The sequence below is a fragment of the Mya arenaria genome, chromosome 11, assembly GCF_026914265.1.
Source record: "Mya arenaria isolate MELC-2E11 chromosome 11, ASM2691426v1".
Classification (NCBI taxonomy): domain Eukaryota; kingdom Metazoa; phylum Mollusca; class Bivalvia; order Myida; family Myidae; genus Mya; species Mya arenaria.
Window position 1 is genome coordinate 47,153,224 of NC_069132.1, and position 23,822 is coordinate 47,177,045.

At 36.2% G+C, this 23,822-nt stretch overlaps 1 protein-coding gene across 2 annotated transcripts in view; it reads right to left on the minus strand.

The window, feature by feature from the left end:
• Window positions 1–11,753, minus strand: part of LOC128208021 (calmodulin-like) — a 43,687-nt gene extending 31,934 nt beyond the window's left edge. The window contains exons 1-2 of one of the 2 annotated variants that reach the window (XM_052911302.1): window positions 11,610–11,753; window positions 824–998 (exon numbers count right to left, since the gene is read on the minus strand). In XM_052911302.1, the coding sequence (XP_052767262.1) occupies window positions 824–893 (70 nt within the window). In that variant the 5' untranslated portion in view covers window positions 894–998; window positions 11,610–11,753. Of the gene's footprint in view, window positions 1–823; window positions 999–11,463 lie in introns of both variants that reach the window. The other variant, XM_052911301.1, reaches the window with a different exon arrangement.
• Window positions 11,754–23,822: the final 12,069 nt, after the last annotated feature.

A 23,822-nucleotide genomic window follows, 5' to 3' on the forward strand; every position in this document is an offset into this window, starting at 1 on the left:
CAGGTCCAGTGAGCTAGTGTATTTATAATGCTTAATGACACTGCGTGTACAGGTCCAGTGATCGAGTGTATTTATAATGCTACATGACGCTGCGTGTACAGGTCCAGTGAGCGAGTGTATTTATAATGCTACATGACGCTGCGTGTGCAGGTCCAGTGAGCGAGTGTATTTATAATGCTACATGACGCTGCGTGTACAGATCCAGTGAGCGAGTGTATTTATAATGCTACATGACGCTGCGTGTACAGGTCCAGTGATCGAGTGTATTTAAAATGCCACATGACGCTGCGTGTACAGGCCCAGTGATCGAGTGTATTTATAATGCTATATGACGCTGCGTGTACAGGTTCAGTGAGCGAGTGTTTTTATAATGCCACATGACGCTGCGTGTGCAGGTCCAGTGAGCGAGTGTATTTATAATGCTACATGACGCTGCGTGTACAGATCCAGTGATCGAGTGTATTTAAAATGCCACATGACGCTACGTGTACAGGTTCAGTGAGCGAGTGTATTTAAGATGCTACTCAGTGTTGATACCGTCATGGTTAATCAAAATGCTGTGTATGTTTCACGCGATAAACCTAGCACCTCATGACACACCATAAACAGACACGTCACACTACTCTATACTGAAGTATGTGTGTGTGTGTGGGGGGGGGGGGGGGGGGGGGGGGCTAGTATTTAAATGTTGCATATTGCACGCTAGTAATAAGCGACTGAAGTTACCATGGTGCGGTATACCAGTCCAAGGTCTGCAGGTCTACAATGGAGCCAGTTTGTAAACGCTAATCCCAACAGTAGTGGTCACAAAAGAGTTACTCACTGTTGAGATCGGCGTGATTGATCATGGTGCGAATGTCGGTGTCTGTGGGCGACTGGCCTAGGGACCTCATCACAGTGCTCAACTCCTTGGCGCTGATAACATTATCCTTGTTCTTGTCAAACAGGTTAAACGCCTCTCTATACTCTGCCAACTGATCCTCTGTTATTCCACTCGCCTGAAAAAGATAGGTTGTCAATGTTTGCACGTTTAACCCATAGGCGGCAGTATCTGTCAAAAATGGTGATAAATATCTGATATAAATCAATATATATTTTTTAATGTATCTTTTTAATTATAATAATAATAATTTTTATATATTTATATGCCATAAAGAATTCCCACCATATTTGATACTTCCAACTTACATGATTTCCACTTAATTTTTATTAAATCTCTATGGAAATTTGCAAACGTAAGATTACACGAACACAAATACCGCATAAGCTTTCCGTTACATTCATGGTTTCTCATTTAGGAAATACAGGGTCTCTGCGATTTAGCATATGTTTACTAATAGCAGAACACATACTTGAGGGTGTAATTTTTTTACCCGGATCAAGCGAACGAAATCGTTAACACAGAGCCTGTAAATACGAACACTGACACATTTATTAGCACTACGTACCACAATCTTGAATACCGAATACTCCTTTTAAACCTCTTGAATACGGCGTCCAAGGAGGGGTGGGGGCTGATGGGGAGAGGGTGGATTGCTGTAGAATCCTTACAGTTGATGCTTTGAAATGTTGCAAGGGGCTAACTTACTAAGGAATATCATGATCGAAATCAAGTTTGTCAATTGCCTTATCGTTTTGGCAGAAACATAAAACGAATTGAAATAATCACGAACAACCAACCTGCACGATTCCAAAACCCATATGTTGTCTGACATTGAGAGCGACGATGACGTACATCAGCGGCCATTTTTTAGTTTGTCGTATTTTTTTGTCGACGAAAATACGAAATCGCAGAAATCAGACACTATATTATATACCACACCATACGTTGGTGATCCGGATTATTATTTCGTTTTTTTACCAGCCACTTTGCGTATTTGCGAATACATTTTATACGAAATGGGAGGGTATCTCCCATCATCAGCAGCCATCATAAACAGTCTCAATAAATCAAACAGCGACTGTTGTTGTCATTCCTTGTTTCAGAAGGATCTCTTTTACAGACAGCATGACATTTCCTTCCAGCATACGTCCTTGACTTCGGAATTAGCACATGCTGCGTTGTTACAGTCGGGAAATGTCAGTATCCATCATACCGGATAACTTGTGGGAAATCTGTGTTTGATCGGGCCTGCTACTAATTACGTGCAAGAAAACCACTGCCAACACAGCAGAACGGTAATTATAAATAATGATATTTATATATTGTATCACGTTCATATTGTACGTACAATGATATATCCGGCTGAAATTAATAGAACTGACAAAATTGTGCAGCTTCTGACATTAAAAAAATGGAATCCATCAATATAATGGGTCTTAAAGTAATCCTTAGAAAACACTATCCTTGGCAATGAAAGCCCATGTCGAACCCTATGCCGATAACGATTCTGTTACTGGAGTACTACCTTTAATTCGTCATAAACTCGGGAATCGAGTTATCAATTAATAAAACAGAGGTGCCAAGTGACTTGAATAAATGAAGATTAAGCCTTGTCATGGTTATTCTTAAAGTGACTCGCTCATGTGTTGGCACCAATTAATTTCCCGGTTTAAATATGCATCTGAAAACACTTATATTATAATTATTTTACTCTTTGATACCAAAATTGCAGAAAAAAAATACGTTTTAAGCATAATAATATATTCTGCTTTATAAGGGTAACCCACGCCGGTACGGTCACGAACAACTTAGAAGACTGACAACAAAACCTCACGCCCAAAAGGTTACAGAAATATGAGGAAAACTTAACCTTTAAGCTTTTTGTTTAACCGCGTTACCAGTGTGTGTATACCACATGACACATTACGTCGGAATCCTATATTTGGCTTCGAATGAAGACTTTAAACAAAGATAACTTTACTATTAAATCACCTTATTAAATGAATCATGGCGCAATGTACGCCGCTTACATAGAGCTCTCCGCATTCAAGGTCTTTTACTTGAGTTTGATTGGGAGTTTAGTTTCTTAAAACACTTCGAGAAACCTTTTCACAGAACCGCCGCCTGATGAAACACTGTCAACACATTATTTTGGAAACAGGTTTGTCGAAGTGCTTGAGTAAACTAATCACCTAATCAAACTCCGGTAATAAAACGAAGGTGGTGCTCTTTAAGCGGCATAGACTGCCATTTGTTTCATTTAAAAATGGCCAAGAAAAAGAAAAGTTATATGCGTTTAAAGTCTTCATTTGAAGCAAAATACTGCCTTCCGACGTAGCATTTATGACGTAACTTATCACGTGGTATACACACACTGTCTACTTTCGGCTTTGGGTGTAACAGTTTACAATAAATCCAATTATCCGGCTAGCGCAATGGTTAGCGCACCCGCTGCGCACCTAGGCGACCTGGGTTCGATTCCCGACCTGGGCGCATGTGAGTTTGTTTTAGTGGGCACCAAGCCGGACAAGTGGGTCCTCCGTGTACTCCGGTTTCCCACACAACACAAGATCACACTCTCACGAACGAAACATCGTGGCCACGAGAGTGATTGATCTAATGTTGTAAATAACTCGTTTCACAATGGCTGTAAAACAAATAAGTTTAAACTAAAGCTTTCTATCATGATTATAGACCTATGAGCTACAAGGCATAAATAATCACCTGTTGTGAATTGAACAAGTCCAGTATTAACGTTAGAACGGTGGTTACTTCATATTTCATAATTTACGATTGCAAATAAAAAAAATCTGGTATTAAATTAGATAATTAAGCGTGACGTCATGGGCCTATATTTGTATTGACTAATATCAATCAAAGCACTGAGAGTGCTGAAAGCGACAATGCCTTGATTCGATGAAAATAATTATTGTCTTGAAACTTAAAACCTCGAAACCCTAGGTTCATTTGGCAACACCAGAAATTCAAATTTGCGATAACATTGACTGAGTAAGACAATGAGACGGAGAAACTAGCCAAACGGGTTGGTATTCATACTTTTAGAAATGATCCCAGCAGGCATAACACCGTTGGCTAGCCATTCTTCAAGGTTGAAACGTCTGTGAATAATGGCTGATCTCAAAATGTTGTAGACGTTGAGATTTCAACGTTTTTATATTAATATAAAACTGTTAAGTGTGTAACTACTTAAATTTTAGAATTAGGCTTACATTAGAGGATAAGTATATAAGTCTCCAAGTCATTCTGGATAAGTAGGAATTCTTGCAAATATGACTAATCTCTCACGAATGAAGTTAAGCTTATTTAACGATTATGAAGATCTCATACTAAACTAATTCCAACCAACAAGTCCCCATTATGTACTGTGTTATGTGCAGATTTATAGAAACTTTGTATAATAGAATGTTAAAAAAATTAAAAATACTCAAATATTTCAAATAAAAATGTCAAAATATAAAACATATTTTGTTAAGGAAATTTTGTCACACATTATTCACGTATTTATAGCGACAAAATACACAACGTCACAATGTCAACGTTGAAACCATGCTGCCATTATTACATTGGGCCACACCAAATTGATATTTCGTTCCGCGGATTTACCGCTCCTATTTTTTTGAAAATGTAATAAAATATTTTTATTTTTTTGTGCGCCCGCACCTCCATTTTGATCGCCAAGTAGATTTTAATCAGGTAATAATTTATTAAAAGGCTAAAAATAATTAGTTTAATTTTTCTACGCTAGTTTTCGTGTTTTTGTAAAGGGAAGTTACCGGTGCGTAGTCTTTTAATACTGTATATCGATCGGTTTAGCATGGGTTCAATAATTTCAATCAAAATGGCCGCTTCCGGTATAAACAATGTGGCTCGAAGTTTGGAAATTAAATCTTATTTTTGACAATAAATATGTTTTGAGCATGCTTGAAGTCATTGTTGATCGTCTCATGCACTAAAGAATCATTATTTAAAGCAATCATTATGTAATAAAGCATATGTATCTGAGACTGGTAGCGATTATATTGCGTAATTAGTGACTCGTTTTGAATGGAAATCGGAATGATCAACTTAGTACCATTTTATTCAAGTCAGAATACAAGATACCAACATCATACCTCGTTACAACGATGCTGAAGATGTGACAGGTCAACTTAACTGGAACATGAGTCATTGTTTGGTCCAAATTGATGTATCAAGCTCATTTTTGATCAAATTCTGACAAAGCAACAGTTTTGAACAAATATCTTTTAGCGATATAAACACTGGTCTGGATATACCTCAACATAAGTAAGCCTAAATTTATCACCTTATATTTTGTTTTTATTTGCAACATAATCCGGGATTGTAATGCACTTGCATATTATGTTAAACTGATTCAGGTAGATTTATATAAGTCGTTTCAAACTTTACTAAAAGCAGGGTATTTATTATTATGAATGATCGTCATATTAAAGTACGTTTTAATTATATAAGAAATTAGATTTATCCATATAATGTTTGTACTAAACACGGATGAATAAATAGTATGTTTTCCGACATTTTCCCAATGTCCATTAGAGGTTCAGTTCAAGATGGCATTAAAATGGCTTTAAGGGCAATTATTTTGAACAATCTTTCTTATTTATATTGAATACAAGGAAAAATATATTTTTCGCTCTTCGCTCGCTTCGGTTTTTATGAAAACTGACAATTTTTTTTTTTTTTCGCTCGCTCGCTCCAATATTTTTGGGCAAAAATCCGAGGAACTAAACATTAATTTGGTGTGGCCTTGACTGTATTTCAACTTCGTAGTTTTGACGTTTTTGCATCGTTTGATACCGCGACAACGTTCGATTTTGATTGTGAAATGTCGTTTGTCGCGCCAGTTCCACTTTTATATTACAAAAACAAGAGGAACAAAATATCCCTATATTTCTCACCTGATTAAAATGATAATCAAGTCATTGGTTATCAAGGATATTGCTGCTTGCCTTGGAAGTACGTGGTTCAGTGTGTGTATATCACGTGATAAATTACGTCATTAATATATATGCTACGTCGGAAGGCAATATTTTGCTTAAAATGAAGACTTAAAACAAATATAACTTTTCTTGTACTACATAATTTTAAATGAAACAAAGGGCAGTCTATGCCGCTTATAAAGCTCCGCCTTCGCTTTATTACCGGAGTTCGATAAGCACCTTATTAATGAATAAGTATGTGCATATTTTAAAATATTTCCATTTGCATTCCGTTTGCTATCATGCGCTACGAATTTTTCTTTCATGCTTTTCGATGAAATATGGGGTTTAACCAGTGAAATAACAACAGTGAAAATATCAATTTGATATTTTCACTGCAAATTAAGAAGTGAAAATATCAACTTTCAGAACTACTTTAAATTCCTTTGTTGTTACATGTACTTGCCTACTGGACTTCAATAAATTATGTCAAAAAATGTTAAAAAAATATAAAAGAAATGTTTTATAAATTTAGATAAATATATAATTGGAAATTAACAACTTACCGTTTATTACCGGTTATCCCGTTTATCAAACATTTTACTGATCTTTGAAGCTGAATGTTCGAACATTTGCTTTCATACCAAACAAATTACAGACATAAACAACTGTTCGAACATAAATAAAATTTTATATCATCGTTCAAATGTATTTTGAACTGTTAACCATTGGAGTACGTAAATTGAGCTTCCTGGAGTTCACACAAAAATTTACAGATAGATCCGATATTTTTTACCCCACCCACACCTCAAAATGTGTCAACAAACTAGCGTGGCATTTACTCTTTATCTGGAAAACAAACATTTTAAAGCGAAACAGACTGGTCTCTGACAGTACGTAAGATGACTGAATATTAACTTACTATAAAAACACGCGTACATGCAGTCTTAAACTAAGAAAAATGGTTCAAATCCAATGAGTATCCACATTTGTTTTGCTAACACATTTGACCTTCCAAATTTTCATTCTTTAAATAGCGGCGTAGTAATTTGGTTATGTTTTCATGTCCATCTTAAAATAAAAAGTGTTTTCATTATTTTTGGAACATATGTGCACTAATAATACTTCATTGTTTACTGTTCATAAAGCTTTGCAATAAAAAACGAGCGAATATTGAGCTATAAGAATGAATAGCAGATAACTATTTCTCAGCAAACCGAAAGTTGAAAAGTTGACAGCTATAATTATGCATGAGGGGCGCCCCACGGGTAGCGGCGTAAAGCCCACCCTTTTCAAAAAAGGGGGTAATTCAGAAATTAATAAAAAATAAATAAAACTCCGAAAATAAGCATAAAAGAAACAGAAAATTTGTTTATTTCAGTGTAAGATCGTATTTTATTTCACTCGTGATCATAAAAAACTACATTTTCACTCGTGGCTTCGCCACTCGTGAAAATATGTTTTTTTTATGACACTCGTGAAATAAAATACGATCTTACACTGAAATAAACAAATATCCTCTATGTATTGCATGCAATGTTTCGTGTCATTTATTCCATGTATTTCACAGTTAATGGTAAATAAATCCATATGATAATGGAAATCATTCCATGAACGGCTTATCTCAGTAACTGCTATTGCTAAATAATTTCACTTCAACTTGATTCTTATACTTGAATAAATAATAAACTTCCAGTTTTGGCGTAATGTTGATATCTTGATTGACCGTTGGTATGTTGCATCATTAAACGAATAACTTTTATTTTATTAATGTTTTTATGCTAGTCTTGTTGTCCGTAATAACATTTTTTTTATGTCAAATGCTAGTTAAGTTGTTTTCGTGAATCAAATATGTCCGCTCTCTAACTTAAATCGGTGATAGAAAAGAAGTACATGATCTGACCCCAAATCGTAGAAAAATAACTTTGACGTCACATTAGACTGGTACCCTGATGATATTGGTAATATTTTTCGAAGAAGTTATTTTCTCCCACCTCAGATAAGTAGATCCAATAATTTAACCATGCTATAAATCCTTATCTTGCCCACGGGCGAAGATAAAAGCCCGTATTGAACTCCTTTTTTAATGGTCATCACATTGAAGTTACCTCCCTTGTTGAAGACAGTCGTCTGTAGCATCATAGAAACCTTGTCTTGTGGCAATATTTAGGATGCTAATTAACTATTTCTCGCTTCAAATGTCACAATAAAAAAGTTTTCACGCACCTTTCATGAAATAATGCTCCACTTTCATCAGTACTATTTAAAGACCGCTTTGACTATGAACATAATCTGAATCAATGCGCGCATAGCCATGACAACCACGCGTTATCAAATATCCATACGCATTATTTTCACTACGCACAAAAGAGTTCCAGCAAAAAATACATTTTTACTTAATTTTGTTTAACTGAGGTGGGAGATAAGGCATCTAACATTGCCGCTCGTGTAAGATAGGTTCATCCCGGTAAACTTCGTTTCCGCAAAACACCCTACGCTCGTGTCGGGATGAACCTATCTTACACCCTCGGCCATGGAAGATACTTATAGTCCGCAACTAGATCTGAACAGTTTGGAAATTTTAATATAGAGCACGTACATGTCGTCTTAGCAACAAAATATGTTTAATTTGTCGAATTGTTTAAAATAAGAACACCATTTCAAAAAGTACCGTTGAACAATACATGTTTCGACAATGTATAATTTGGAAACTCTTTTTTTCGGGAGGATTCACAATTCATTTTTCCTAAAGCAGTTTCTTGGCTTTTCATAATTGCGTGGAATGATATCTTTATTTGTATTTGTGCATACCTTGTACATTAAAATTGGAAACAGAATAAAGAACATTCAACATTTATGATGACAAACACTGGTGTTGAAATTTAAACAAGAACAGCCACAATTTATGAACACGAACTTCATAGGCTTTACGAACTATTTGGTTTCGAACTGAGATGAGTAATGGGGCATTTCCAGCCAGCTCAAAATTCCATCTAGTCACAAAAAGCGGCATAGCCCCAAACATGTAACGCACGAAAAACCTGGCGATGATAGGCTGGTTTTAAGTAATGAAAGCTACAAAAATGAATAAAACTATGGTGACCAAATTATAAGATTCGTTTCGATTTGCAGAAAGTGATATTCTTGCCCATTGACTGTTTGGCATCTTATTTCAGAAAACTAGCGAATCTGGCATAGCGCCAGCAAAAAATCACCAGCATCGTGATATATCCGCACATACATATAAAAGATAATGGCAGTAAACGACCAACGTGTCAGGCGACTCAAATCCTAGTTTTATCCATAGCAGCATCAGTGTTTAAATTTTTATTGCTGGAGTTTATGTATAACTTGTGGTGTGTCCTAATTGTTAAAATGTCTCTAGATTTTCCGGTGTAATATGAAAAGCTATAATGAAAGAAAACAACTAGAGGGCTGTAATGACTTTATTTTTGGTTGTACGGTTAGCGCAGTGGTTAGCGCACTCGCTTCTCACCTAGGCGACCCGGGTTCGATTCCCGGCTTGGGCGCATGTGAGTTTGGTTTGTGGTCACCAAGCCGGACAAGTGGGTTTTTCTCCAGGTTCTCCGGTTTCCCCCACACCACACTCTCGCGTAAAATCGTGCCAACGAGAGTGATTAATATAATGTTGTAATAACTTGTTTCACAATCGTTGTAAAATAAATATGTTTAAACTAATGACTTTATTAATGTTCCTGTCTTTAAAAAAACGTAACATGGTGCAATGTGAACAGAAACACAAACGTTAAACATGCACAGCCTGCCATGTCGCATCCAGTGTGTCGGTAGTTTGTGATGCTGTCCAAATGAATATGACTGTAGCATACAATGTAACGGGAAGTAGATATGCTGGGGATGCTGGTGTTTGGTATATAGTTATATTTGTAGTTTGTTCCTTCAATTGCATAGCTCGTAGCTATGATGAGGTACATCAGGTTACGGCGGTCCTGGAAATGTCCCAATATCAGTTACGGCGGGTCCTTGAAATGTCCCAATATCAGTTACGGCGGGTCCTTAAAATGTCCCAATATCTGTTACGGCGGGTCCTTGAAATGTCCCAATATCAGTAACGGAGGTACGGCGGGTCCTTGAAATGTCCCTATATCAGTTACGGCGGGTCCTTGAAATGTCCCTTTATCAATTACGGCGGGTCCTTGAAATGTCCCTATATCAGTTACGGCGGGTCCTTGAAATGTCCCTTTATCAATTAGGGCGGGTCCTTGAAATGTCCCTTTAACAATTACGGCGGGTCCTTGAAAGGTCCCAATATCAGTAACGGAGGTACGGCGGGTCCTTGAAATGTCCCTATATCAGTAACGGAGGTACGGCGGGTCCTTGAAAGGTCCCAATATCAGTAACGGAGGTACGGCGGGTGCTTGAAAGGTCCCAATATCAGTAACGGAGGTACGGCGGGTCCTTGAAAGGTCCCTATATCAGTAACGGAGGTACGGCGGGTCCTTGAAAGGTCCCAATATCAGTAACGGAGGTACGGCGGGTCCTTGAAATGTCCCTTTATCAGTACCGGAGGTACGGCGGGTCCTTGAAAGGTCCCAATATCAGTAATGGAGGTACGGCGGGTCCTTGAAATGTCCCTTTATCAATTACGGCGGGTCCTTGAAATGTCCCTATATCAGTTACGGCGGGTCCTTGAAATGTCCCTTTATCAATTAGGGCGGGTCCTTGAAATGTCCCTTTAACAATTACGGCGGGTCCTTGAAAGGTCCCTATATCAGTTACGGCGGGTCCTTGAAATGTCCCTTTATCAATTACGGCGGGTCCTTGAAATGTCCCAATATCAATAGAGTGATACAGATGGCCCTGAAAGTGTCCCAATATCAGTTACGGAGCATCCACGAAATGTCCCATTACGGCGGGTCATGGACAAGTCTCAATATCAATATGTGTTTTATGACTATGGAAGTGCAAAAGGGTCAAAACTCCAATTCGGGTATTGATTATTCTAATACTGTTGTTGGGCATTTCATTGTCTTTTCATTTTCTATATGTGAGAACTGTTTGTCATTACATCCTTTAGTGTCATTTCTAAACGCATGTTGGAAAATCACTATCCTCGTTGGTCCAATAGTTAATCATGCTATATAGTTGAACTCCATTTGCTGATTTGGGAAACTTTATTTGATCTTCATGTGTGGTTTTTTATGATACAGATCTAGGCTCGAAAGTAAATAGTATCATCGTTACCCATAAAAAAATGTTCTACGCCTTCTCTCCCAGCTCCTACATTTCAGAAACAAATTATCCTTTGTCAAATTAAACCCTATCATGCAACCAAATTTCCTGAATTAATTGGCATATTATTTTTTGGCAAGCAAGTGAAATGTCGCGTTATATAACGAGAATTACCCTCTTGGACAGGTATTTGAATATGGGAATTGTGTAGCTTAAAAAAGCATTAAGTATGCATTTGTTTCACGCATTCTTGCTAAGTATCTGCATCAAATAATTTGAACACCATCGGGTACGAAATGCAAGCAAAACCTTATTTATATCAGGATAATACTATGTAGTAATTATATATTTTCAGATGTTTATAAAGTAAATAACAAACATTATATCCACACAATTAAATACTATACCCACCGCGAGGGCGTCTTTATCCTTGTTAAAATCCAGTTTGACAGTATGTGCGTTCACCCAAGATTACCATTCATAACAAACTGTTCATAAATTAAACTGCTAAATAATGATAAATAACACCAAATACCACTAATATATAAACTATATACCGAGCAGATAAGCGAAACGACTATCTACAAAGCATGTGTATATGTGCAGCTTCAATCTACACCATGTCTTCACTGATGTAGCAGGGTCGCAACGGTTCTGATTAAGTGTATCGGGCTGGCTGTGGGGATGCTGGTGTTTAGTGATGCGTCGCTAAATCGCTGCTACCACTAAACTGTCTAATCCCCCCTACACCACCTATATATAATCCCTTCCACATCCCTCCCCTTACCGACTCTCAAGAAAGGTAGATTTGGTTTCATTCTAGTTTTATTGCATTTGCACGTCGTCTAGAAACACTCTCTCAACCAGCGCCATTTACATTTTCGTGGGAGTATGAACGTCGGTCTGTAGTATTTTCAAGTCTCGAGTCATACAAGAGTTGGTGTTTGTCAGGATATCATAAATGATTGTTCATCAAGCTATACAGAGTAGATATGCAGAACTATGATTGTAAAATGACATGCAAATCTTGTATATATATTATTTATAGATGAAATAAATACATATTGAATGCTATTAAATGGAAATCCGATGAATGCATTTGTAAGGAGGTTGACCAAAGTTTGCTCGTAGATTGTACTATACACACGTGCGTATGCCTAGAAATGGAAAAGACCCCGATAAACATTTTTTACACAGGCATAGACAACAGTGACACACCGCACCTATAGAAACAGCCTGAAAAACAGGAGCTTTTTGAAACGACGGGATTTTATTGAAACTTATTTTTGTTGTTCACATGTTTCCGAGTGTGAGCTTTTTTGATCAGTATTTATATGAATGTTGAGGACCGTGATTTTTCTATAAAGTAAGATTAAGGTATACAGTACACTATCTGAGATTGACTCTACCTATACGTTACCCAGAGTGATCGTTATCACTGGTCCATCGCACCGTTAATTATTTTCGCCAGCGGTTATTTGATTAGCAAATTAATATCATAATTAGATGGTTGTATTTGCCTACATGTATATGATGATCGAGGATGAAAATGTTCTAAGTGACATTACATAAGGTGGCAGCTAAATCCTTTTTGCCTTTTCCTTTCAAATTATTACTTGAATTTACATCTTGTGTCCATCTGATTTTTTTTCTCGGCTGAGGAGTTTTTCTCAGCTTCTCACATAGATTGATTCTTGCAGAATATTCTGACAGATCTATGAGAGGGATAATTAATAGAGACATTTGAATGATACGAAAGTAACGAAACGGTAGATGCCCAATGCTGTGAAAACCAATACATTTGGATGGAGAAGCAAAACGAGATAATAATGGAGATGGTCATTAAATCTGTAAGAATTCTTTTCCTGAATCACTTGATTTGCCCAGAGCGAATGTTTACAGGTTTTGTCATAATATATCAAATCTCAGCGACTAACGAATACATTCTATGACGGTATCACTTAATTGCATGTTTATTTCTAGTTTGAGTTCCAACGGCACTTCATGGCAGCATTCCCCGCTGATGAAACAATTAAGCACTTCAGTCTCTATGAGTATATGTATGTTCGTTTCACATATTAGTGTGTAGGGCGTAGCTCCACGAGCAACTCCAGAAGATAGGCTGCGGTTGTTGTTTTATTTCCAATTTTCCTCTTTTCAGTGGGACAGTGAACATATATAGACATATGTATACACAAACACACATGAATTCATAAACTAGTAAACATATGCGAAACGTATATTATAAGTTACGAAATAACACGGACATCATGATATAACGCAATACTCGTACTCACTAATACACCTATGTGAGACTACATGAGCAACGTATGCACAGTTTCGCATATTAGTCTTGGGCGTAGCTCTGTTAGTACACGAACCTAGAGTTTCACATGTTAGTCTGGGGCTACAAAAGCATCTCGTGAACCTATGCCGTTATGCTGTTATTAATAGCAGTTTCACGGCGTGTTTGGCCGTAACTAGCTACATGATCAAATCACAAATGTGTACGCTTACTACACACATGTGTATGTTTACTTCAAATCGTGTATGCTAACTTCACAAATGTGTATGCTTACTACAGACAATGTGTATGCTAACTTCAAATTATGTGTGCTTACTTCACAAATGTGTATGCTTACTACAAACAATGTGTATGCTAACTTCAAATTATGTGTGCTTACTTCACAAATGTGTATGCTTACTACACACATGTGCATGCTTACTACACACATGTGTATGTTAACTTCAAATTGTGTGTGCTTACTACACACATGTGCATGCTTACTACAACACAAATGTGCATGCTTACTACACACATGTGCAAGCTTACTACACACATGTGCATGCTTACTACAACACTCATGTGCATGCTTACTACACACATCTGCATGCTTACTACACACATGTGTATGCTTACTTCAAATTGTGTGTGCCTACTTAATTCACAAATGTGTACGCTAACTTCACTAATTTGAATGCTTACTTTAAATTGTGTGTGCTTACTTCACAGATGTGTACGCTGACTTCACTAATTTGAATGCTTACTTCAAATTGTGTGTGCTTACTTCACAAATGTGTACAGTAACTTCACTTATTTGAATGCTTGCTTCACATCTTGATGTTATTTATTGCTGCATTTTGCACTTTACGCACTCATTGCTTTACATTGCTTGCATTTGTATAATATTTACACCTCAACTTCCATTCCTTAAATGAACTGCCTTTCGGCAATTGCGTTCATCAATCGATGAACGCAACATCTTCGGATATGTTCGGATCGCATAACAATAAACATGAAAACTATTGATCTTGTTATTGTTTGTATTGTGTCAGCAGGTCCCGTAAAATATAAATCAACATTTTAGAAAGTGCTAAGTTATTATATTTTTAACATTTTGTTGTCAAAAGTTTTTAATTTTACGTTTAAAAGTGATTTCAAGTGGTTGATCTATTCCCACGTTATTGTGACGTCATTTGAAAAAAAAATGTTTCCGGTAACAGTCGAGTCGTCCTATTTACAGAATGGGTAAGAAAGGATTACTAAACGGTAATCCGAAATGAAATGAAGTATTTTTTTTAACGTTTCTTGAATAAAATAATGAACTATTGGTGTAAATAATTTATAAGGAATGAATTGCGGAGTTGATGTCATCAATCCCGCAATTCATTCCTTAAATAAAAATATACATGTACAGTAAGAAACTGATCATAGTGTGATCAATTTGAAGTGCTGCTTGTCTTTAATTATTACTAACGCGGTACAGTGCTGGATGTTACGTTGGGAAGTGTGTCGAATAACGCCGGTTTGTTGTGGTAAACAAGTTCAGAGGTAAAATATGTCATTAAAATAATCGAGAAATCGAAATGTCATTTGTTCACAAGGATAGGTGCAAGATGACCAAAACAACTTCTGTCCGTGAGAAATCACTAATCTGTAGTGTATATTGATGCTGTTTGCCATAATTAACATGTAAGATTTTCATTGAGTGTGTCTTTTTCAAAAGAAATATTGTAACGCTGTGGTGGACCTAAGATTTCGCCGAGTAACGCTAGTTGCACGTCATGATGATGATGATAATGATGATAATGATGATGTGATGATGATGATGACGACGACGACGACGACGACGACGATGATGATGATGATGATGATGATGATGATGATGACCCGCATATTGCAACCTGAGCTACGCATTTAAAGTTCGAAGACGCATACTGAGGAAAATATATTGAGGTGATATATATGTAAACAATTTCCCGTCAACCAGAAATCATTACAAGACGCAATTATGTAAACAACATCCATCAAGATGCGGCGAAATTCCGCTCATCTCTCTGAGTAAGACATATGTAAAAAACGTTATTAATGAACAATATATATATATAGTTCTAAGAAAAAACAACATAACTCTTGGCTGATAAATGCCTTTTTCTACGTTTTCGATACTTTTGTACCGTTAATGCGACGAGAACGATCAAGTAACCAAGCATGTACATTTGTATATTGAAAATGCATGATGTCCGTAAAGTTGGCAGCCTTCATGAACATGGCAATATTTTAAAATAACTTGTGACTGTGCCAGAGGAATGTTTTAAATGGTTTCTATTTATGTTAGTTTTATTTTGGGGTTTAAATGCATGGAATATGCTTACTATCAAAGTTGTAATTAATTAGTCAGTTTCTTATTTCGGTGACAGTTGCACCGGACAGCAGGTCAGTAAAATAGCACGTGGTAATCGTAACCGTGTTTGACAAGTCAATACGAACCCTCGTCGGAACCATCGAGTTATCAGTATTCCCTGGCAATAACATATAACATCTTATTTAATAATAATCCAATCGCTAGCGGATCCAGGGGGAGGGGAGGGGGGCTAATATATTCATTATTAATGACATCAAGATAGTTTTTCAAATGTTAACTCACTCCTACAATGTTTGTTTAAACAGAGGTAAGTAATTAACCTCAGCATTGAAAGCTGTGAATGTATCAATGAATCCCATGTTGTCTAACAATGTTATTAAGCCGAAGTATTTTTTTCTTTTTAAATGTACAACTTGTAACTGTTCTAAATAAAATATATGAAGAGGGTTATGAGTATTTTTCATATTTTTAAACCAATACCTTAGTGCACGTTCATTACATTAAACAAACAACGTATATCTTCTACCCAGTTCGCCAAAAACTGCTGCACTAGAAGTTTGAAGTTTGACACTCTGAAGGTGTTAACAAAATTTAAGATGTAATTTATCAACTTCTTTGTAAATTCCCCATAGTTCAGAGCCATACAGCAGAATGTTGCAAATCAGTTATCAAATACTTTTTGTTTAGATTTAACATCAAGTGCAACTTTGGTAAATCTAAAAAATAACCTATGAAAAGGCTCTAAGTGCTTGTTCATGCAGTGTTAGTACAGCTTATTTCATATTCCCAGTGAAGATATGTAAGAGTCAACCAGGTCAATTACTTCACCGTTCATGGTCCACACAAACATGTGTCAAGATTTACGTTTTTCAAATATACACACGTTTGTCTTATTAACATTAATTTTCAAATCCCATGAGAATATTTGTTAACATTATCTGACAATGCTTGTAGGCGATTGGGATTCATTGTTAAAAGAGCAATATCATCGGGAAACAACAACATAATTATATACACAGGCAGGGCCCCACCTTGCAAATACGTAAAAAATTAGCATTTGTACTGCAACCCCATGATATACTTATAATTTTTGCATAATTGTTTGGAGGAATGTCTGCCATTTATGAATTGTGCCTTTCAAAAGAAATTAAAAGAAAATTGAAAAAATTAAGGGCAATAATTTCTATTTAGGGCTAAAATGGAGTTATGTTCCTTGTTGTAAGATGGTCGTCATTAATTCTGCGAAGTACTAAGCGCATTGAATGTAGGGTATATAAGGTTTTTTTTTATTAAAATCCCAACTTGCCCATAAACTTTAAACTGCCCTAAAACTTTAACCTAAGTTCCATAGTCAATCAGGGGTCATAATTTGTATAAAGGATTATATGGAGTTATCTGACCTCATTTTGTGATGGCCCTAAACAACTGTGTGAAGTATTAAGTCAATTGAATGAAGGGTATTGGACTTATAAGTGAAAATCCCAACTTGCCCTAAACTTTAACCTGCCCTAAATTTTTAACCGGACGCCGACGCCGACGCTGGGGCAAGTAGTATAGCCCTCCTTGTTCTTCGAATAGTCGAGCTAAAAATGACTAAAAATATCCATTTTTTTTCCATAACTTAAATATATATTAAATAAACTGATCTTTAAATCATTGAATAACATTAAGTACTCCAAGCTTTAGTTATTGTTTCTAAAACGTGTTGTAAGTTATGCAATTTTATATGACATTGGCTTGCTCAAAGTGGGTGGGGCAAAATGACCCCATTTCTCCTTAAATTGGTGCTGACCTTGAACACGCGTTATATATATAACATTCTATGGAAAACTTCAGCGAAGTGAAAACATTCTTGTTGTATAGCTGACATTCATAATTCCTAAAACTATTTAGCAAAAAAAAAGTTGTCAAGTTCACATTTAATGTCAAATTATCAAAGCCTAACTACTTTATACAGTTAATATAAACTCATTTCAAATCCGGCTTCCTTTTGGTGTGAACGTTTCTAAAAGATTTTCTAATGGAAGATCAGAAATGTGATTTGAGGTGTGTTTCTTTCTGAAGACAAAATGTGCAGCAAATTTAAAGGTATAAACAGATTATAAGGTGAATACTGTATACACTATTAATTATAAATGTCAGTACAAGTATAGTATATCTTAAAGTGGTATTTTACTGAAATTATATAAAGTAGGTTGCATGTTTATGTCCTTCACCCAGTTCCAGTTTTTTTATGAGAAAACATTTCTGCAAAAAGCAGAAATTATTTGATAGCACAAATTGGAATATTAATAACACCATATATTAATGTTTTTAAAATGCTTCAGATTCACAATGACGTCACCATGGAACCACCATGGGAAACAAATAATAACACAAACTTTTCAAAGTGTATTTTCTGACAAAATACTAGAAATGGAAAAAAAATATTAATGTATAATAATACTAATATATTGACTGACAAAGGTATTGGCTTATTAAATACATCTATTAGAATTAGACAGGATAGTGTGTATTAAAGGCTAAATAATAACATGAAATACAGAATTGTTTCTTAAAAAAGACCCCAAGTATCACAGATCCTGTTATAGTTCATATGCACACAAACTACATTAAGGCAGAAAACGGAAAGATTCAGCAGCTAACTATGACGGGAACAATGCTGGCATATCTGCTAAGAGAAGATGCAATATTAACTTTTAAACGTGTCGGTTCCTGTGTGAAAAAGGAAGAGATTCAAAATGTTGTAGAGAAAAGAAAGAGAAATGTCAATTCATTATATAAGAAATCAAATCAGTTGAAGGATGATAAATTACTGACAAAATTCAAGGGCATGGCGACACTCATACTGATATGATAGCCAATGGTTATCGTTACCACCGAACATGCAGGAATAAATTTAAATAAACACTAGAATTCCAACATCTGAAACTGAACAATGTGGAAATGCACATGATGAGGCATTTGAAGAATTACTTTCAGAGATTTCGGAACCACTTTTAATTGCAAAGTCCATATATAAGCTTGTTCTCTACGAGACAGGTTTAGAGAAAATTTAAAGAAGAGAGATGTAACAAACAGTACAAAGTATAGGTCAAACAAGCTTGTTAATCACTTGAAAAAGCACTTCGGCCAATCTATTCAAATTACATTACCAAATGGAAGAAATCACATTGTTTGTTCATCGTTGATATCCGTGGGTGATATGTGCTCCCTAATCTCATCTTTGAAAGAAAAACTGGATGAATCAAAGTTAGAAAGCGATTTAAGTGCATGTAGTGATGAAGAGCCGTCAAAGTATCTGAATAGTGTAGCTGATACACATGTTGTAGCAAAACATGTCCGTGAAAGTATGCTTATGAAGGAAAAATGTTTGAAACTAGAGACTTAAACTGATCAAGGACCAGAACTTTAACACAAAGCAATATCAAATTAATTCCAAATGAGTTGTACAATTGCTTTTATCCGAATGAAAACTGAAAATCCTGAAATCCCGCAAATGGGCGATCGCGTCGTAGTTGAACCCCAGCTTCATGAAAAAGTTCTAAACGTTTCCCAGGATATAATGTACAGAGTGACAAACGTACCAGATTGCCGAAGAATGTTGGGCTGGCCATTCATGTTTTGCGACAGACACGAAGGAAAGACATAACTACTGTGTTAAATAGGTTTGGCCATGCAATAAGTTACAATGATGCACAAAGATATTTAACATCCGTAGCAAATGCTGTAGAAATACACACCAATGGAAATGGAGTTTTTGTTCCAAGTAATTTGGGGAGTGGACTGTTTACAAAATGTGCTTTTGACAATCTGGACTTCCATGAAGATACAAGAGATGGCACAACAGCCAAGTGAAACTTCAAAGGTTTCTTTACCAATCCTTAAGTCACGACATATGTCTATCAAATCTCCAATGGAAGTTACAACAGCAGAGTCCAATGTAAGCGTGAATGTTCGGAGATCTCTGTCTGATACATCACTTTCGTTTCTAACGGAAGATGAAAATAGTTCGAATGCAATTCTCCAAAGTGAAACATTTGTATGGAGTCTCATGCGTCTTAAACAGCAGGAAAATATCGCATATGATGCCAGCATTGATGAGCCAACAATTTTATGGAACAAGTTCTTTAAATGCAGAGTGAAAGTATACCAAAAACTGAGATTGCTTATGGGCCAATTTTCCCGTAGTCCCCAACAAATCCAGATGTTGTCCAGGCATCTCTTGACTACTTCATGTCACTTTTACAGAAGCTAGAACAGCCGTCAACTGTTGTCACATGTGACCAGGCTATTTATGATATTGTCAAATGTATTACAATGCAAAGTTAACATGTTTATTCTATATGAGTACATCATTATGCAGTATTATATCGGTGCATAAATGAACATACATGTAGATTGCAGATATGTATGGCTTATATTAATCCACTTTTTAAGTATTGACCCGTTAAACATAAATAATAAATCTAAAGGCATCTTAAACCGTAAATTGAGTAATAATAATTTTTAATGTGTATTAAATCATGGTTAGTAGATCAGATGCGTAGTAATTAGATCACGAGCCCGTTGTGGCGAATGATCTTTTTACACACATCATTTAAATCTCGGTAAGGAGTTATCGTATCGATTCTAACATAACCATACAAGTAGACATTATGAAATAAAATGACTGCACTTCATTCTGAGGCAAATTAAATGTTTACGTTCTTCGTCATTTGTTCTCTCGCTCCGGTTCGCGCCTAGCTGTGTATTATTTAATCACAGCTCCAGTGTGTGTACAACGTGATAAATTGTGTAAAATTTCTTCTTTGTTTAATATGTAAACAGATCAGGTCATTTTAGAATTCTCAATAACAGACGGTTATGATTTGAACTGTTTTCTTTTGTTTCAGGGATAGTTCACAAATTTTTCCAGCCCGCTAAAAGAGTTTGGTGGTTCGACTTGGCGGTTTCCATGTTGCAGAGAACTTTCTTGCAGCTATCGGATATTTCATGAAGGGGTTGAAGATATTCTAGTGCGAAGTGTTATGTGTAGGGATGGTAGTGCCAACAAGGTACTGTCTGGAAAAGGTTACTACAAAATGGTGACATACCACTCACTAGTTTGTGAAGCTTTGATCTGCATTAAGTGGAAACTATTTGAACACTATTTATCAGTGATAATGGTTATGTAACTGTTGATCTAGATATGCATTTAGAGTAGAATAGAGAACCTAGATGAAAGTTTTGTGGTGAATTGAGTGTTACATGAAGGTATTGGCTGATGTACATAATGATGGTGCTGATACTGAAGAGGTATATTTAGGCAGAGAGAATTGGCGATTGGCAAGGCCATCTACATGAGCTCCGGAAGATGCTACCATATATGGTATCTGCCGGACACAGGAATTATGCTACATGTGTCCCTCTGTACCTGACAGACATGACCGAGTTACCACAAACTCATCCTGAAATCCATGATGCTTTCATGGCTGGAAATTTCAATGAACTTGGCATTTCTGGATCGTTTAATGGTGTATGGTCGGACATGGCACAGAGAAGGCAAGACAACATTGCTGAAAGTATTACACAGAACCCAAAAGTCAGGGACAAATATATTCAAACTGTCCCATTGATGACGAATGTTTCCTAGGCTGTCTCATATTGCAATTGGAACATCACATCATCATGGAGAAACCTCAAATATGCTGCGAATAGATCTTAATCAGGTGAATGGTATCCAAAATATTATTGACACAAGTATGAAAAACCCCTTTACGAAGTGTGACAACCCATGAGAACTTATAAATATATCAACTGTTCAAAAATGCTCCTCACCTGATGTTGTGTCTGTGTATGAATTAGGTATGGCAGCAATTCAAAATGCTAATAGAAACAATGCCACTAAGATCGAATTACCTAAAATTGAAACTTTTGTCAAGAAAGCAATCAATTGTCGGTCTGATAAGAGTGACATAACCAAAATATATCAAGACGAAACTTCAGCAATGCCGACCAAGAAACCCGAGATGAAGCGTTCTCACACGAATGGACGTCTTATCCGTCCTCTTTATTTAAACCAGATCGTGAGGCCATGTACATCATGAGAAAAGGCAACAAGAGTGACTTTGTGGCAGCAATTATGTCACAAATTGAAGGTATTCAGCAGTTTGATCCCCCGTAGTCTCACTTATGCACCGGATACTTTGTTGATTTCATGGACTTTATTCAAAGGTACCAGACACTGGGATCGAAGGTTTTCTTGGACATTCCAAGTATTTGAACAAACGTTTGCAACTTGCGCCAGAGCAATGTTGAGTTGCACATATTGTGTGTGACCGTTCTGACTGAATCGACACTGACAGTCGGAAAGCTCAGGAACGCTACAAGAGATCCAATCCCAGTAAAAGCAAAGAATTTATTCCAGAAGATGCAGTAAAGATTCCTGAGAGGAAGTAAATGATAGGAATAGGTAGGAACAAAAACAGACTTCAAGAGTGCATAGCTGAGGGTATTATTAAATCAAACAAAAACCTACATAGCACTGTTGAGATAGTCATTTGAGGAGCATTCAAAAATAGAGGAACCTGCATATCGATCCAAAAAGGATCTTGATCAGAATTACAGACACTACGCTGCGAACAGTACGAAGAGGCAGACTCCAGACTGATAGCTCATTTTGCACATTCGGTCACTATCCTTGGTGTTCCACGAGCTGTTGTAGCCAGTACGGAAACAGATATCATAATTCCGTGTATATATTACTTCTGTATTTTACACCTAGATGAGATTTAGATACAGAAGAACAATACACACATGTATATACCTACCAGTGCATGCGGTTCGGTTTGCTATATGAGCAAACAGCTGTATCAGATAAGTTGAACACTGAAGCTTGATCGTTTTTCATAGCATTATATGGAAAGTCTGGTTTCGAAAGCCTTGATACCCTACGCCAGCACATCTTTGCGATTAGCAACACAAATATGAGAATGTTACCCCCTATCGAAGATGCGTTCAGATTCCACACTCTGAGGTGCTTGTGCCATCTTCTCATTTATCGCAGAACTTCACGTTCAGAGCTTAACTAGCCACCGCCAAGGGAATTCGGATGGCAGATTGAAAATGGAAGACTTACCCCAATGTTGAGCAAAATGCCATCAAAACCAAAAAGTGTGAAAACTGTCGCATGCAAATGCAAATCAACCCGCTGCTTAAGAATTGTATATGTTCTCGCTGCAGACTAAATTGATTCATACGCTGTACATGTCTTGGGGCCACATGACGTTGTGGAAGAATACCGGAATATCCGGATATTTATTATGATGATTACCTATGAACCCAGTATTGGAAATAGCAGATATAACTAATTTGTTTCTGTTACACTGTATTCATTTCTGCTCATTTGTCACTTGAAACTTGTAGATTGCCATGTGACATCAGTTTCATCGTTTGACAATTTATTGAATGGTTAAATGCTTAACGTTATGGCATTTGTCGCAGTTGACATTATCTATGCAAGTTTTGACCTATACTATAGATTTTATTAAGTTTACAATGAAAAAAAAAAATTGTAACACAACATGAATAATCTTTATTGAATATGGCTTTTATGAAATCCGATAAAAAATGATGATAGCACTTTTACTTTTGTGATCAAAGTAATAGTTGCAATTCATCAATTAAAAAATAGATAATGAGGGCAAACTATCAATTATTTGGACATTTATTTGTATTTTTACCTTCAAATGACCTTGACATTAACCTTCATGATTCTAAAGAAATAGGTAAATTCTACGAATATTATTATGTAAGTATTATCCATGTTTATATTACACACTGGCAAATAATTTACAGGGGTCAACCCACACACTTTAAACGAACTGCTGCTATAAGAAAAAAACCATAAATAAAAACAAACAATTATTAAAATAACAACATTGTGGCATGCGTTATGACAATGGATTATTGTAAGCATAATTTGGTGATTATTATTCAATAAAATAGAAATAAACGCAGGTATTTGGCCAAATATGGTATTTTTGTCATTTGAATGTAAAAACGGCTAATATTTTGAAAAATATAGATAATAATTCAAAACAGAAAATTTTAAAGTATTAGAAAATATATCATCATAAATTA